The sequence below is a fragment of the Hyperolius riggenbachi genome, chromosome 7, assembly GCF_040937935.1.
Source record: "Hyperolius riggenbachi isolate aHypRig1 chromosome 7, aHypRig1.pri, whole genome shotgun sequence".
NCBI classification, from domain to species: domain Eukaryota; kingdom Metazoa; phylum Chordata; class Amphibia; order Anura; family Hyperoliidae; genus Hyperolius; species Hyperolius riggenbachi.
The window spans coordinates 299,509,698-299,525,919 of NC_090652.1; the positions used below are offsets into that span (position 1 = coordinate 299,509,698).

The 16,222-nt window shown below is 48.2% G+C and overlaps 1 protein-coding gene across 2 annotated transcripts in view; it reads left to right on the plus strand.

Moving 5' to 3' along the window:
- Positions 1-16,222, plus strand: part of USP37 (ubiquitin specific peptidase 37) — an 87,436-nt gene that overhangs the window by 45,971 nt on the left and 25,243 nt on the right. For both annotated transcript variants that reach the window (XM_068246049.1, XM_068246050.1), the window contains 5 exons: positions 2,386-2,465; positions 4,288-4,452; positions 7,133-7,198; positions 12,724-12,859; positions 14,905-15,151. In XM_068246049.1, the coding sequence (XP_068102150.1) occupies positions 2,386-2,465; positions 4,288-4,452; positions 7,133-7,198; positions 12,724-12,859; positions 14,905-15,151 (694 nt within the window). The remainder of the gene's footprint in view (positions 1-2,385; positions 2,466-4,287; positions 4,453-7,132; positions 7,199-12,723; positions 12,860-14,904; positions 15,152-16,222) is intronic.

The following is a 16,222-nucleotide window of genomic DNA, read 5'->3' on the forward strand; positions in this document are numbered from 1 at the left end:
AGCCTGCGTTTTTGTTTTTGTTTTTTTATCTCCTCCACCAGTGTGCCGGATTCTGTCCCGGCAATATAAAAGGAAGGGAGGGGTTCCTCCAATAAATGTAAAATATATTATATTTGTCATCATGCAGCTGAAAAAAGGCTGCTATTTATTATAAGTTAGAAAATAGATTTTATTTCTGAAATGTATTTTTAATTTGCGTCCACTTTAAGGGGCTGTTTTCTACTAAGAATCGCATTTGCACTGCGATTCCATTGCGTTCCTCACTTTTTTTCACTGCAGTGATTTCACTGCAATGTTTCCTTCATTCCATCAGGTGTTTTACTCTATTGTGCTTTGTTTGCTATTTCTGAAGGGAGAAAAAAATGAGCTGAAAAATATTTTGAGTTGTTGGTTCAGTAAAAAATTACATAGCTGTGTGATTGCTATGTGAGATTTCTGCACTCCTATTGTATTGAAGCTAAAACGCACAAACAATAAAGCAGACACGACCATTGCGATTGGGTAGAATCGTCTTGCAAATGCGTTGTACTAATGGAAACATCCCTGCACAGTTTCCATCAGTTTAGTGAGTGCCTGGTTAGTGATGGTCGTTTCTAGGAGAAATCATGGGGAAGCATGTGATTTGTTTCAGCTGATAGTTTTGCAAAGCTCTGATTTGCTGTGATCACATCCTGGTTTAGCACATGATCCTGACTAGAAAATCAGAGACTTGCATATCTATCACCTGACCAAACAGATCACATGCTTTTTCATGAGTTCTCCTATACATGACCTTCAGTATTCCTAGTATTTTGTAATCTGCCATCTATTAAAATTGCATTGCAAAATGTTGCTACTAGAAGAGACCTTAAAGCGGAATTCAACCCTGCATTTCAACTTTGCTCTAAAACATTATTTACAGTATATTATATGCAACCAGCATTTTTTTTTTACTAGACCAGCATTGGAAGGGTTACACAGGGCTTTAAAGTTCGATTTCTGCAGACGCATCGAAGCTGAAAAGAGATACATTTTGTTTACAGAAATGTATCTAAGTGTTGAATGACTCATCTCTCTGACTGAGAAGGAGCTTGGAGGACTGCCAAAGAGTGTGTAACTGTTTATCAATAGATACATAGAATGTAACAATCTGAACTTCTGCATATCTCTCCAGGGAACTTGAAACGTCTGTGTTTAACCCTTCCAATGCTGGTCTAGTAAAAAAAAAATGCTTTTTGCATATAATATGCTGTAAATAATATTTTAGAGCAAAGTTGAAATGCAGGGTTATATTCCGCTTTAAACTGGTAAGAAACTCAGCAATTCCTCTTTGTTCTAAAAGATTATTCACAACATAAAATCTACTACTGCAAAAAAAAAAAAAAAAGTTTGCAGCAGAACAGCATTCAAACAGTTAAACACAGAACTATGTGTTCTTCAGTGGAACGCTCCTTGCTTCTTCTGGCCGCATCTGAAGAGGTGATAACATCTTTTGTTTACATTCCTTTGTCAGATACATTTAGCGCTTCTTCACACCTAGGGTGTTTTGGGTTTTTTGTTTGCGCGCTGGTGATTTTTTTTTTTTTTTTTTTTTTTAAAAGGGCCCTGAAATCGCTAGTGTAAGGAATCCTTATGGGACAGTTCTTATCCGTGCGTTTCGTCTGCCTTCTGCTCAGCAAAGTGCTGCATGTACCATTTTCGGGGTGATTTTGCTCACAAATCTCTCTACCTGGCAATTTTGTTCACACTTTTAAGAATAGATTGTATTGTACTTTCTGAGTCAAAGAGTTCACTTCCTGACTTGCTTTGCAAAAGCACTTCAGAAAAGTTGTAAAAAAACCTCAGCGCCCATCCGAGCGCCAGGAGGGGGAAAAATATCGTCCACTAAATTGAAAATCGATGCGGTCCGCGATTTCAATTTTAGATGTGAAAAAAGCCTTAGCAACCATTAGCAAACTGCCAAAACTGTGCTGAGCTGAGTAGCAGAAAGAGCTGAGAAGTGATCACTAGGTAGATATTAATACATAAGTACAGCAGCTATGCAATAAAATGGAATAGCAGCTTTCAGAGCAGATAAGCTGTAGTTTGGGAATTTGTAAACAGACAACTACTTAAACACAAAAGCAAATATAACTGTATGGGTAATAAAAAGTAGGAAAACACATTTTTATAGTGTTAGAGTTTTATCCCACTTTAAGGTGTATTTTCTTCATCATTTACCAGAACACAGAAGGTCTTTTACTGCAGTAGTCTTGCCTATGGAAGGTCTGACCATCAGAAGGTCTCTCCCGCATGTGCTGTATAATATCAGCACTCTCTCTATTTCTCAGCCTTTGCTTTGGTGTTTGTATAAGCTAGATGCCATGTTTGATTTGTGAAACTGAAAATGCTTTTCATTTGGAACAGATGGAAGACGTTGAGTACTCCTGTGAAAAGTGCCATGGAAAGGCTGCGACTGTTGTGCACAAGTTCAGCAGGTTGCCCAGGCAAGTGCCTTGTTTTCTTTTTTTAATCTCTTTTTAAAGAAAACCTGTAAAAAAAACGATCAGCAGTAGATGGCAATATTTACCACGGAAATAGTCAAGCGTGATCGGGTCCGCTCTACTGCGCAGGTGTCTCATGATCGGGCTTGGCCATTTCCACCAGAGCCCGAAGGAGTACCTGGTAGTGCACCTGCGCTGGTTCCCAAAGTTGAATATCACAACATCCGTGGACAAGCCTGTCGCCGGATTTTCAGGGGGTGGGGGCCAGTACTAGATCGGGGTTACACAAGATGGATGGAAGTAGCCTCATTAGGATCCAGAGGCCTCCCCATCCCGAGGTAAGTACCCCCAGGGGCAGTTTTTTTTCCTTACAGGAACTCTTTTTAAATCTTAATAGGACATATCATCCTCCTCCGCTTTGCCTCCTCCATTACAGGCTCACCCCGCCTCCACTAGCTTCCTCCAATCGGAAGCTAAGCAGCGACCCAGGAGCATAGGGGCCTCTCTACTGTGCAGGTGCAGGAGACTTGCGCCTGCGCAGTAGAGCGGCCCAACAGCGATCGGCTATTTCCGCCTATCTCAGAGGCGGAGAGCCGATACTGCGCCTGCGCTGGAGCCGGGAAGGTAAATATTTACATCCCCGCTGTTCGGGGAGCTTTATCTCCGCTGCCATGGGACCGAGGACGACGGGGGAAGCCTCAATAGGATCCGTAGGCCCCCCAGGGGATGGTTTTTCTCAATACAGGTTTTCATTAAAGCTCCTGAGCTGAAATTGATATGGAGGCTGCAAGATTTGTTTCCTTTTAATCAATACCAGTTGCTTGGCAGTCATGCTAATCTTACTGGCCTCAGTACTATCTAAATCACACACCTTAACCACTTGAGGACCCACCCTTTACCCCCCCTTAAGGACCAGCGCTGTTTTAGCTGATCTGTGCTGGGTGGGCTGTGCAGCCCCCAGCACAGATCAGGGTGCAGGCAGAGCGACCAGATCGCCCTTTTTTCCCCACTAGGGGGATGATGTGCTGGGGGGGGTCTGATCGCTCCTGCCCTGCCAGGGTGTTGCGGGGGGGGGGGGCACCTCAAAGCCCCCCCTCCGCTGCGGAATTCCTCCCCTCCCTCTCCTACCTGTTCTCCCCCCCCCCCCGGTGATCCGCGCTGCACAGGACGCTATCCGTCCTGTGCAGCCAGTGACAGGCTGTCCCCTGTCACATGGCGGCGATCCCCGGCCGCTGATTGGCCAGGGATCGCCGATCTGCCTTACTGCGGCGCCGTACAATGTAAACAAAGCGGATTATTTCCGCTTGTGTTTACATTTAGCCTGCGAGCCGCCATCGGCGGCCCGCAGGCTATTCACGGAGCCCCCCGCCGTGAATTGACAGGAAGCAGACGCTCGCGCGAGCGGCTGCTTCCTGGTTAATTAACCTGCAGCCGGCGACGCAGTACTGCGTCGCTGGTCCTGCAGCTGCCACTTTGCCGACGCGCGGTATGAGTGCGCGGTCGGCAAGTGGTTAAACAAGCATGTGGCTAATCTAGTCAACTGTCGGTCAAAAACATCTGGTCTGCATGCTTGTTCAAGGTCTAAGGCTTTAAATATTAGAGGCAGAGGATCAGCAGGACAGCCAGGCAATGTGCATTGTTTTAAAGGAAATGTGTCAGCCTCTATATCCTTCTCCGGTTTCCTTTTAAGTGGATGTTGGTAAGTGGAACCTCCTGACTGGCTGGGGATTTTTCCTGTTACCGCGCTTGTTTCTGTAGTGGTGATCATTAGAGATGCTCCGCATTTCCTGCTGTAATTCCTGTTGATGTGTTTCGTGTTGTGCAGGGTCCTCATTCTTCACCTGAAGCGGTACAGTTTTAACGTCGCCCTCTTGCTCAACAACAAAGTGGGGCAGCAAGTGATCATCCCGCGGTACCTGACCCTGATGTCCCACTGCACAGAGAACACCCGGCCTCCGCTATCTCTGGCCTACAGCCCGCCCATTGTCATGTGAGTCTCTTCTTCAACTTCCTGTGTGTATCTGACCGCACTGGCTTTTTTATAGTTTGTGTCCGCTGAGCTGCATCAGTGTTCACAGCAGATCTGCAGGGCTGGTTCTCTCATGAAGCAAGGTGAAACATTTGCATCAGGCGGCTGAGATTACAGGGGCAGCGTGTTTGTACTGTGTGTTTACAGCTACAGCATGCAGTCAGAGTAGGAGAATAAGCGAGAGGAGAGCGAGGTGAAGAGGTCATCATTGGGAAAAGCAGCTTGTTGTGCTGTGTGAGGAGTGTGACAGTGAGTGAGGAGGGGGGAGGCAGGAGAGCAGCAGTGTTTCATTTGACTTGCACAGCAGAAGGGAGGAGGTGGCACTGCTGTCCTGACAGAGGAGGAATGGAGTGGCTGAGGGTGAGGAGTTTGCTTGTCACAGACTCGCAAGCCAGCCAGCGTACTATTGAGTTGACCTGCAGCATGTCACGTGAGAACAATAAATGAAGCAGAGTAAATTGTCTGGTGCTGTGCGATCATTCCAAATTGGGAGGGGGGGGGGGGGTGCCTCCTCACAAGTTTGCCTCAGGCAGCAAAAAAAATCTAGAAACTGCCCTGTAGACCTGACATTTCACCAAGACAAAGACTGCGTCGCTGTACAAAGTAGGAACAGTACAGAATACAGACAGTGCTACACACGAAATATAGACATTGGTAAATACAACAAATAAGTGGTAGGACATTAGTAGTGACAAATGTGACACAATGAACAAAATATTTAGTAAATTAGAAGACACAAAAGGGTGAACGAGGCCTGCCAGCTTACAGGCTAAATGATTGGGGGGGGGGGGGGGGGGAGGGGGGGATAGGATAGGGGCCGAGACAAGAGGTGGGGAGGTATACAGTGTTCATACCATAAGTTATTGCAGCTGATCTGAAAAGATCATTTTCAATAACCTTCAGTTTCATAATAAAATGTGCTCTGATTTCTTAAATCCTGAGGTGTTCTGTTATGTAAAAACAACTTTCTTTGGGGGAGTGAAACTTAACTATCTTAGCCACACGGACGTGGGTGTCACAGCCGCAGGGATGAAACTGAGAAATGATTATTTTTTTCTTTTTATTCCCATTAAAATGCATTTAGAATAAAATAATTCTTAGCATAATATACCACCTAAAGAAAGTCTAATGGTGGCAGAAAAAACAAGGTATAGATAATTTTGTTGTGATAGGTAGTGATAAAGGTATTGGGGAATGAAAGGGAGAAGCACTTGGAGACACTGAAGCGAAAAAATATATAATGAATGTATATAATGAATTGTATGTGTAGTACAGATAATTACTAGAACATTAGTAGCAAAGAAAATATTCTCCTTTTTATTTTCTATTAGTTTTTTTTATTTTTTATAACAATGCATCATTCTCTAATATTTGCAGTTTACACACTACTCACCATTCTAAATGATTTTACAGAGCAGGCCAGTGAGCTATTGATCTGTCCCCTGGAGAGAAAAAAGAAAATACAATGACTGTCAGTTAAGATAACAAGCTTCAGAAGTCAGAGCTCTTTGCGACTTTGAAAGTGGTGTAGCTCAATGGCTCTTTTGCATAGATAACTGAAGTTTCTTAACTCTCCCTGTACTGGAAACAATATTAGACTTGTGTCTCTGCTCCTAATGTTTTGTTTCTTAGCTGTACTACACATACAAATTATTACATCATAATTTTTTTTATTTTTTTTGCTTCAGTGTCTCTTTAAATGTGAAAATTCCTCTTGTCCATAAGGTGCAAACAGCCAGTGGGCTGAAATGGTTAACGCCAACTTGCTGAGCATTGTGATTTCTCATTGAAGCCATCCATCACACTGGGGAGCCAGTTAGAATGATACATGGGTGGGGCCAAGCGGGCTTTCCTGAGAGATGTCTCTCTTCCTTATTAGGATGCTCTGGGACTAAAGTAAGGCCTCTTTCAGTTGGGTGGCTGAACTGCGCACTTGCCGAGCAGTTCAATGTCCCATCTGCCACCACCTGCTCGGTTGCAATTTAAATGCAGCCAATTTGCAGTGGTTGTAACACCACGTGCACTAAACGCTGACACGCAGTAGCATTACCTATTGGCAGAGGTTTTCTTGTGACGCCATGGGGGGGACACACCTTTCCAGCTCTGGTACTGAGCACTAACAGGCGGCCAGCCAGTACAGGAGAGCAGCTGTCAGGCAGTAAATTCACCGCCTGTTTGCTACCCATCTGAAAGAGGCCTAAAGGTGGCCATAAACTTACAGATTTGACTATTAGATCGATTTCTGTCAGATGCATGTAAAGTCGAATCTGACGGGAATCTATCTGATGTGTGCTACACACTAGGAACAGTTTTCCAATAGATTTCAGACTGAAAGCTATTGGAGATCTATTGAAAATTGATCTAAATCTATTATTGCACCATTAGATCCAATGCAACTCTATGGGCCATCAATCTGCTGCCAGCAGCAGATCGACCTAGATTTTCCATCCTGTCAGAGCAAATCCATCGAAATTGATTGCAAGTTGATCGATTGGCTGATTTGAAATAATCGATTTCTGATCGATCCTATAGAATTGACCGATGTCTGAAATCGACCAGTGTATGGCCCTCTCCTTGCTTTTTATATTTCACATGCTTTGTGTGGGTTATATTATCTGCTTTTGTTTTTCATTTTATCTAGGATCTCCCGTCCATTGAAAGCCTCCCAGATGGTGAATTCCTGCACAACTACTAACAATGCTCAACGGTATGTGACTGATAATCTTGCCAATCTCCTCTACAGAACCGACTTTACAGGTTAAATGTTGTATGGATCCTTAAAGTGGATCCGAGATAAACTTTTACTCATTGCATAATTGTGTTCCTTTCCTATTGTTTATAGGGCATTCCTCAAGCCAAATACTTTTTTTGTTTTGTTTTAATACTGGAATTCCCTATAAACTAAACAAGCCTCGCCCACAGCTTTGCACTCTGAGCCTTAGTAGCAAGGGTGTATGGGAGCTCAGTCTGGGCAGGAGGAGGAGTAGGAGGAGGTTACTAGTCATAGATTTCAGTGGGAGGAGGAGTGGGGAATGAATTTGTCACATTACACACAGGCAAGCTGATAGCATCTCCAGCCCTCAACCTGTGACGAACAGCTGCCCTCGTATCACAGGAATAAATAATTATAAACTATTGAAGCTGTTTGCAGCTAGATATGCTGTGTAAACTATCTAAACTTTAGATAAGATATATAGACAAGTTACTTGTTATAGTTAGTTTTTCATCTCTGATTCGCTTTAACTTCCCTAGCGGTATTACTTCAGAATTTTAGGGATTAAAAGCAATGCAATTTCACACGTTTTTAGACCCTAAAGGAAGGGGGGAAAAAATCCTACCACTAGATGGATATGCGGCATCCATGCAAATAACTCCCCTCCCCTGGATCCAGCGCTGCAATTGTCCCCTAAAGTGACATCAGTCTGTTGCCATGTGACAAACGGCGGTGGAGTCACACCGACAACCAGCATGCAGCCAGTGGAGTCACACCTACAACCAGCATGCAGCCAGTGGAGTCACACCTACAACCAGCATGCAGCCAGTGGAGTCACACCTACAACCAGCATGCAGCCAGTGGAGTCACACCGACAACCAGCATGCAGCCAGTGGAGTCACACCGACAACCAGCATGCAGCCAGTGGAGTCACACCGACAACCAGCATGCAGCCGGTGGAGTCACACCGACAACCAGCATGCAGCCGGTGGAGTCACACCGACAACCAGCATGCAGCCGGTGGAGTCACACCGACAACCAGCATGCAGCCGGTGGAGTCACACCGACAACCAGCATGCAGCCGGTGGAGTCACACCGACAACCAGCATGCAGCCGGTGGAGTCACACCGACAACCAGCATGCAGCCAGTGGAGTCACACCGACAACCAGCATGCAGCCAGTGGAGTCACACCGACAACCAGCATGCAGCCGGTGGAGTCACACCGACAACCAGCATGCAGCCGGTGGAGTCACACCGACAACCAGCATGCAGCCAGTGGAGTCACACCGACAACCAGCATGCAGCCGGTGGAGTCACACCGACAACCAGCATGCAGCCAGTGGAGTCACACCGACAACCAGCATGCAGCCAGTGGAGTCACACCGACAACCAGCATGCAGCCGGTGGAGTCACACCGACAACCAGCATGCAGCCGTCACACCGACAACCAGCATGCAGCCAGTGGAGTCACACCGACAACCAGCATGCAGCCAGTGGAGTCACACCGACAACCAGCATGCAGCCAGTGGAGTCACACCGACAACCAGCATGCAGCCAGTGGAGTCACACCGACAACCAGCATGCAGCCAGTGGAGTCACACCGACAACCAGCATGCAGCCAGTGGAGTCACACCGACAACCAGCATGCAGCCGGTGGAGTCACACCGACAACCAGCATGCAGCCGGTGGAGTCACACCGACAACCAGCATGCAGCCGGTGGAGTCACACCGACAACCAGCATGCAGCCAGTGGAGTCACACCGACAACCAGCATGCAGCCGGTGGAGTCACACCGACAACCAGCATGCAGCCAGTGGAGTCACACCGACAACCAGCATGCAGCCAGTGGAGTCACACCGACAACCAGCATGCAGCCGGTGGAGTCACACCGACAACCAGCATGCAGCCGGTGGAGTCACACCGACAACCAGCATGCAGCCAGTGGAGTCACACCGACAACCAGCATGCAGCCGGTGGAGTCACACCGACAACCAGCATGCAGCCAGTGGAGTCACACCGACAACCAGCATGCAGCCAGTGGAGTCACACCGACAACCAGCATGCAGCCGGTGGAGTCACACCGACAACCAGCATGCAGCCGGTGGAGTCACACCGACAACCAGCATGCAGCCGGTGGAGTCACACCGACAACCAGCATGCAGCCAGTGGAGTCACACCGACAACCAGCATGCAGCCAGTGGAGTCACACCGACAACCAGCATGCAGCCGGTGGAGTCACACCGACAACCAGCATGCAGCCAGTGGAGTCACACCGACAACCAGCATGCAGCCAGTGGAGTCACACCGACAACCAGCATGCAGCCAGTGGAGTCACACCGACAACCAGCATGCAGCCAGTGGAGTCACACCGACAACCAGCATGCAGCCAGTGGAGTCACACCGACAACCAGCATGCAGCCAGTGGAGTCACACCGACAACCAGCATGCAGCCAGTGGAGTCACACCGACAACCAGCATGCAGCCAGTGGAGTCACACCGACAACCAGCATGCAGCCAGTGGAGTCACACCGACAACCAGCATGCAGCCAGTGGAGTCGCACCGACAACCAGCATGCAGCCAGTGGAGTCGCACCGACAACCAGCATGCAGCCAGTGGAGTCACACCTACAACCAGCATGCAGCCAGTGGAGTCACACCTACAACCAGCATGCAGCCAGTGGAGTCACACCTACAACCAGCATGCAGCCAGTGGAGTCACACCTACAACCAGCATGCAGCCAGTGGAGTCACACCTACAACCAGCATGCAGCCAGTGGAGTCACACCTACAACCAGCATGCAGCCAGTGGAGTCACACCTACAACCAGCATGCAGCCAGTGGAGTCACACCGACAACCAGCATGCAGCCAGTGGAGTCACACCGACAACCAGCATGCAGCCAGTGGAGTCACACCGACAACCAGCATGCAGCCAGTGGAGTCACACCGACAACCAGCATGCAGCCAGTGGAGTCACACCGACAACCAGCATGCAGCCAGTGGAGTCACACCGACAACCAGCATGCAGCCAGTGGAGTCACACCGACAACCAGCATGCAGCCAGTGGAGTCACACCGACAACCAGCATGCAGCCAGTGGAGTCACACCGACAACCAGCATGCAGCCAGTGGAGTCACACCGACAACCAGCATGCAGCCAGTGGAGTCACACCGACAACCAGCATGCAGCCAGTGGAGTCGCACCGACAACCAGCATGCAGCCAGTGGAGTCGCACCGACAACCAGCATGCAGCCAGTGGAGTCGCACCGACAACCAGCATGCAGCCAGTGGAGTCGCACCGACAACCAGCATGCAGCCAGTGGAGTCACACCGACAACCAGCATGCAGCCAGTGGAGTCACACCGACAACCAGCATGCAGCCAGTGGAGTCGCACCGACAACCAGCATGCAGCCAGTGGAGTCGCACCGACAACCAGCATGCAGCCAGTGGAGTCGCACCGACAACCAGCATGCAGCCAGTGGAGTCGCACCGACAACCAGCATGCAGCCAGTGGAGTCACACCGACAACCAGCATGCAGCCGTCACACCGACAACCAGCATGCAGCCAGTGGAGTCACACCGACAACCAGCATGCAGCCAGTGGAGTCACACCGACAACCAGCATGCAGCCAGTGGAGTCACACCGACAACCAGCATGCAGCCAGTGGAGTCACACCGACAACCAGCATGCAGCCAGTGGAGTCACACCGACAACCAGCATGCAGCCAGTGGAGTCACACCGACAACCAGCATGCAGCCAGTGGAGTCACACCGACAACCAGCATGCAGCCAGTGGAGTCACACCGACAACCAGCATGCAGCCAGTGGAGTCACACCTACAACCAGCATGCAGCCAGTGGAGTCACACCTACAACCAGCATGCAGCCAGTGGAGTCACACCTACAACCAGCATGCAGCCAGTGGAGTCACACCTACAACCAGCATGCAGCCAGTGGAGTCACACCTACAACCAGCATGCAGCCAGTGGAGTCACACCGACAACCAGCATGCAGCCAGTGGAGTCACACCGACAACCAGCATGCAGCCAGTGGAGTCACACCGACAACCAGCATGCAGCCAGTGGAGTCACACCGACAACCAGCATGCAGCCAGTGGAGTCACACCGACAACCAGCATGCAGCCAGTGGAGTCACACCGACAACCAGCATGCAGCCAGTGGAGTCACACCGACAACCAGCATGCAGCCAGTGGAGTCACACCGACAACCAGCATGCAGCCAGTGGAGTCACACCGACAACCAGCATGCAGCCAGTGGAGTCACACCGACAACCAGCATGCAGCCAGTGGAGTCACACCGACAACCAGCATGCAGCCAGTGGAGTCACACCGACAACCAGCATGCAGCCAGTGGAGTCACACCGACAACCAGCATGCAGCCAGTGGAGTCACACCGACAACCAGCATGCAGCCAGTGGAGTCACACCGACAACCAGCATGCAGCCAGTGGAGTCACACCTACAACCAGCATGCAGCCGTCACACCGACAACGAGCATGCAGCCAGTGGAGTCACACCTACAACCAGCATGCAGCCAGTGGAGTCACACCTACAACCAGCATGCAGCCAGTGGAGTCACACCTACAACAAGCATGCAGCCAGTGGAGTCACACCTACAACCAGCATGCAGCCAGTGGAGTCACACCTACAACCAGCATGCAGCCAGTGGAGTCACACCTACAACCAGCATGCAGCCAGTGGAGTCACACCTACAACAAGCATGCAGCCAGTGGAGTCACACCGCGTTGCAGCATCTGATCAGACTGGGCCAGTGACTTAGAGAGGCGGAGCATCAGCACAGAATTCAGGCAACTGGCATCGTTTATAAGGCAGTGAAGATGGCAGGCTACCATGTTTGTTTATTTATTTACTTTTAAGCAATCCCAGTTACCTGGCAGCCTTGAATAAAACACTACATGTTTCAACCCCCTAAAATTGGGGGCTTTGTAGGGGGAGCAACCCGGTTGCCTTGAAGAACCGAAAGGCTGTCATTTTGTTGTGATATGATGTAATGTTGTATGTATAGATAGACGTTTACAGTTCAGCACGAAGACTAAATGTACCCCTGACAAAGCCCTCAATTTTAGGGGGCTGAAACATGTAAGGTTTTCCAGTTGGGTGGTGTAGCTGTATCTGTCTTGCAGTGTGAAGTAAGGTTAACCCCCAGTGAAATTAGCGGGGAAGGGATCCATTGCTACTATTACCACAATCCATTACTATGTCATTATCACAAGAGAGGTTTGGTAACAACCTATGGTTATTAATAGTTTAGTTTTAGACCTTCAGAGTCTCCTCCAAACGTATCTCTTGTGCATTTTTGTTACATTTGGAAAGACTACCTCCTTATTCTCCCATTGGAAAGCATTTTCAATTACATCACACAGGATGGTTGTGCTACTGTCAAATTTGAACTCCTAATATTGCAAGTCTTAAATTGGCAAATTCTGTTTTGGATTTTAAAAGATTTACAGAATTTTACAATGTTAGATCTCTCCCTTCTAGAAAACAGGCCTTAAAATCTGCAAGCAACCTTCCTATTATCATAGACTCCGAGAGTGAGGAGGAGCAGCTGAAGAGGAGCGTGGCCAATACCCAGAGACTGAGCAGCGGCCTGCGGGAGCAGCAGGCAGAGGAGCAGGTGATTACTGGCTACCTATCAGGCGTGCGTCGTCCACTTTTTAGGGGGTAGTAGCACTGAGTGTGATGTCTTGTTTAAAAGAAAGTAGTTTCGGCACTCCTTCTGCCGGGAGCATCCTGTGCATGCACAGTATTGTACTCGTACTGCACAGGACACTCCTGGCGATGGGAGCATGATAGAGGATGCACACAGTGGCCTAAGGCTGAATAGTCGAACTAAACTGGGTCGCAGCGGGGGACCGGAGGATCGGTATGTCACGGCGTGGGCACAGGGCGGCTGCTTGGGGGCCGATATAAACTCCCGGTAGGTTGATCTGGATTTTTTTTCTTCGACTTTAGGTTTCCTTTAAAAGAGAATACAAATATGGCAGCCTCCATTTTTCTCTCGCTTTACTTGTCCTTTAAATTTTCTTTTATTGCGGAATGATTATCATCTCATGCTCCATCTCCAATGTCAAGAGATGGTTGAGACTGCTGTCAAATAGAAGCAGCTTGATGAGGCAGGAAGGGGAGGGCACAAGGAGTCTTTAGCAGCAAATAGAAAATATCACCTGGCTGGAGGACTGCTTGTATTACGGTATTTCCCCGAAAGTAGGACATCCCCTTAAAGTAAGGCCTAGTATTTATTTAGAGCATGCTCAAAATATAACCCCTACCCTTAAAATAAGCCCTAGAGGCTGTGGAACTCCCATCTGTCTGCCCCCCCCCCCCCTTCTCCAGTGACCACTCTACCTCCTGCCGACCCCTTCCATCTTCTTCAGAAAGTCGCATCCCCTTTCTCCACTGCCCGCCGACATACCTCAACCACAGATCAGCGCGGTAAGCTGCTGATTCCCCCACCACCGCTTCTGGCCCCGTTCTCCACTGCCCACCAGCATAATTCAAGTGACATTTCTGTTTACTTCCTGCATACGGAAGCGCTGTTGCAGTGAAATTCTAGCTGCCTTTACCGCTGATCTGTGGTTTGCATTATGACGGCAGGCAGTGGAGAACAGGGCCAGAAGCAGCGGTGGGGGAATCGGCAGTTTACCGCTGATCTGCAGTTTGAATTACCAGTATGTCGGCAGGCAGTAGAGAAATGGGATGCGACTTTTCTGTAGGAGGGGTCGGCTGGAGGTGGGGGAATGGGGGGTGGGGGGGATGTGGAATCTGGCTATGCGCAAGAGGGAAATATATAAGACCTAGCGCATCTTTTGAATGAAAAAAAAATAATATAAGACCGTGTCATATTTTCGGGGGAAACACGGTGTGTCTGGGAAATGAGGAAGTGCCCTCCCATGGCGCTGTGTGGTATTGCTACTGTATATTAATTATTACGAGTGACCACAAAATTTAGCATGCTATTTCCACTGGGTCAGCAAAAAAGAGCCCATTACAGCTAGCAGCAGCTGATAAGTTACCTTGCAGCCAGTTAAAGCGGAATATAACCCTGCATTTCAACTTTGCTCTAAAATATTATTTACAGCATATTATATGCAAAAAGCATATTTTTTTTACTAGACCAGCATTGGAAGGGTTAAACACAGAGGTTTAAAGTTCCGAGAGATATGCAGAAGTTCAGATAGATACATTCTATTTAGTTACATGTATCTATTGATAAATGTTACACACTCTTTGGCTGTCCTCCAAGCTCTTCTCAGTCAGAGAGATGCGTCATATTCAACACTTAGATACATTTATGTAAACAAAATGTATCTATGTCAGCTTCCAATGAGTCTGCAGAAATCTCCAGGAACTTTAAAGCCCTGTGTAACCCTTCCAATGCTGGTCTAGTAAAAAAAAAAAAAAATGCAGGTTGCATATAATATACTGTAAATAATGCTTTAGAGCAAAATTGAAATGCAGGGTTATATTCCGCTTTAAGTAGCAGCGAGAGGCTTTGATAGGCTCAACCTAATTCCCTCCCTGAGTCTGGAGACTTCCATATCGGGAGAATTTTTGTAAGTGGCTTTGTATGTCTTTGTATTGTCTGTGCACCTAGTGGGTAATGGGACATAAAGGTTTCATTTATATTTTTGTTTCTTTCCTCTTCTCTCCATATGTAAGAAATCCAAATTTGAAGGTTCAAAGTGTCCAGATCCGGCAGACGTAAGCTTCGATGACCTGAACGATGATGACTTAATAGCCGCTGTTTTGGAAATAAGCAAAAAGGATTGTCCGGTTCCCATCGAGGAGGAGGAGAAGTTTGCCAGCAGTCCAGACACCGGGTTTGGGGGAGATGAAGACATGCAGGACACCACGACCACCACCGAAGGGCCCGAAGAGGAGAAATCAAAGCCTGTAAAAGAATCTGGTGCGTCCAAAGAGCTGCCTGCACTGCGTGGCTTTTACTGTTAGTCGTCTGTATTTTTGTTAAAAGACAACTGAAGTGAGAGCGATATGGAGGCTGCCATATTTATTTCCTTTTAAACAATCCCAGTTGCCTGGCTGTCCTGCTGATCTATTTGACTGCAGTAGTGACTAACAGCAGAAACAAGCATGCAGCTAATCTTGTCAGATCTGACAATAATGTCAGAAACACCTGATCTGCTGCATGCTTGTTCAGGGGCTATGGCTAAAAGTAAGAGAGGCAAAGAATCAGAAAGACAGCCAGGTAAATGGTATTGCTTAAAATGGAAATAAATATGACAGGCTCCCTGTCCCTCTTCAGTTGTCCTTTAACCACTTCAGGACCATAGGTTTAACCCCCCTTTCCTTAGTGACCAGGCTATTTTTTTACAATTTAGTGCTCTACAGCTTGCTGCAGGGCCGTACAACTTTGCACACAAGTGAACCCACCCCTTTTCTGCCCACTAACAGAGCTTTGTGTTGGTGGGCTGTGTGATCGCTGCTTTTTTTTATTTTTTGAATAACATTTACTTTTTTTTTACCCTTCCGTCAGCCAGCCAATCCCCGCGATCTTCTCTCATAGGCATCAGCCTATGAGAGCAATCTCTCTCTGGGCCGCTACAGGGGACAGCCGAGTGACACGGTTGTCCCCAGTACAGCGCTGCTGTAGATCGCAGCGCTGTTCAATAAGTCTTCTAGCGGCAATCGCTGCTGGTAGCCTGATGAAGCGGATCGCCTGCAAAACACCGCCCCCGGATTCCGCACGTTTAAAAAAAATATATATATACATGGGGCTTTCTCCAGCTGATCGATCCTTCGCTGTCACCTGCTGCCAGCTGGATTGTCCGCAATTTGGGCCTGAAAGTCCTCTGTTCTGGAGCATAAAACACCACCGGGGGCCTGGGGAGCGCATGTGGCTGGATTGCACATGCGCCGACTGAAGGACTTTCAGGGCCGAAATGCAGAGAACAGCGAGGAAGTGATCAGCCTGGAGGAAGCCCCAAGTAGGTATATTTTTTCCGTCTCAGGTAGATTT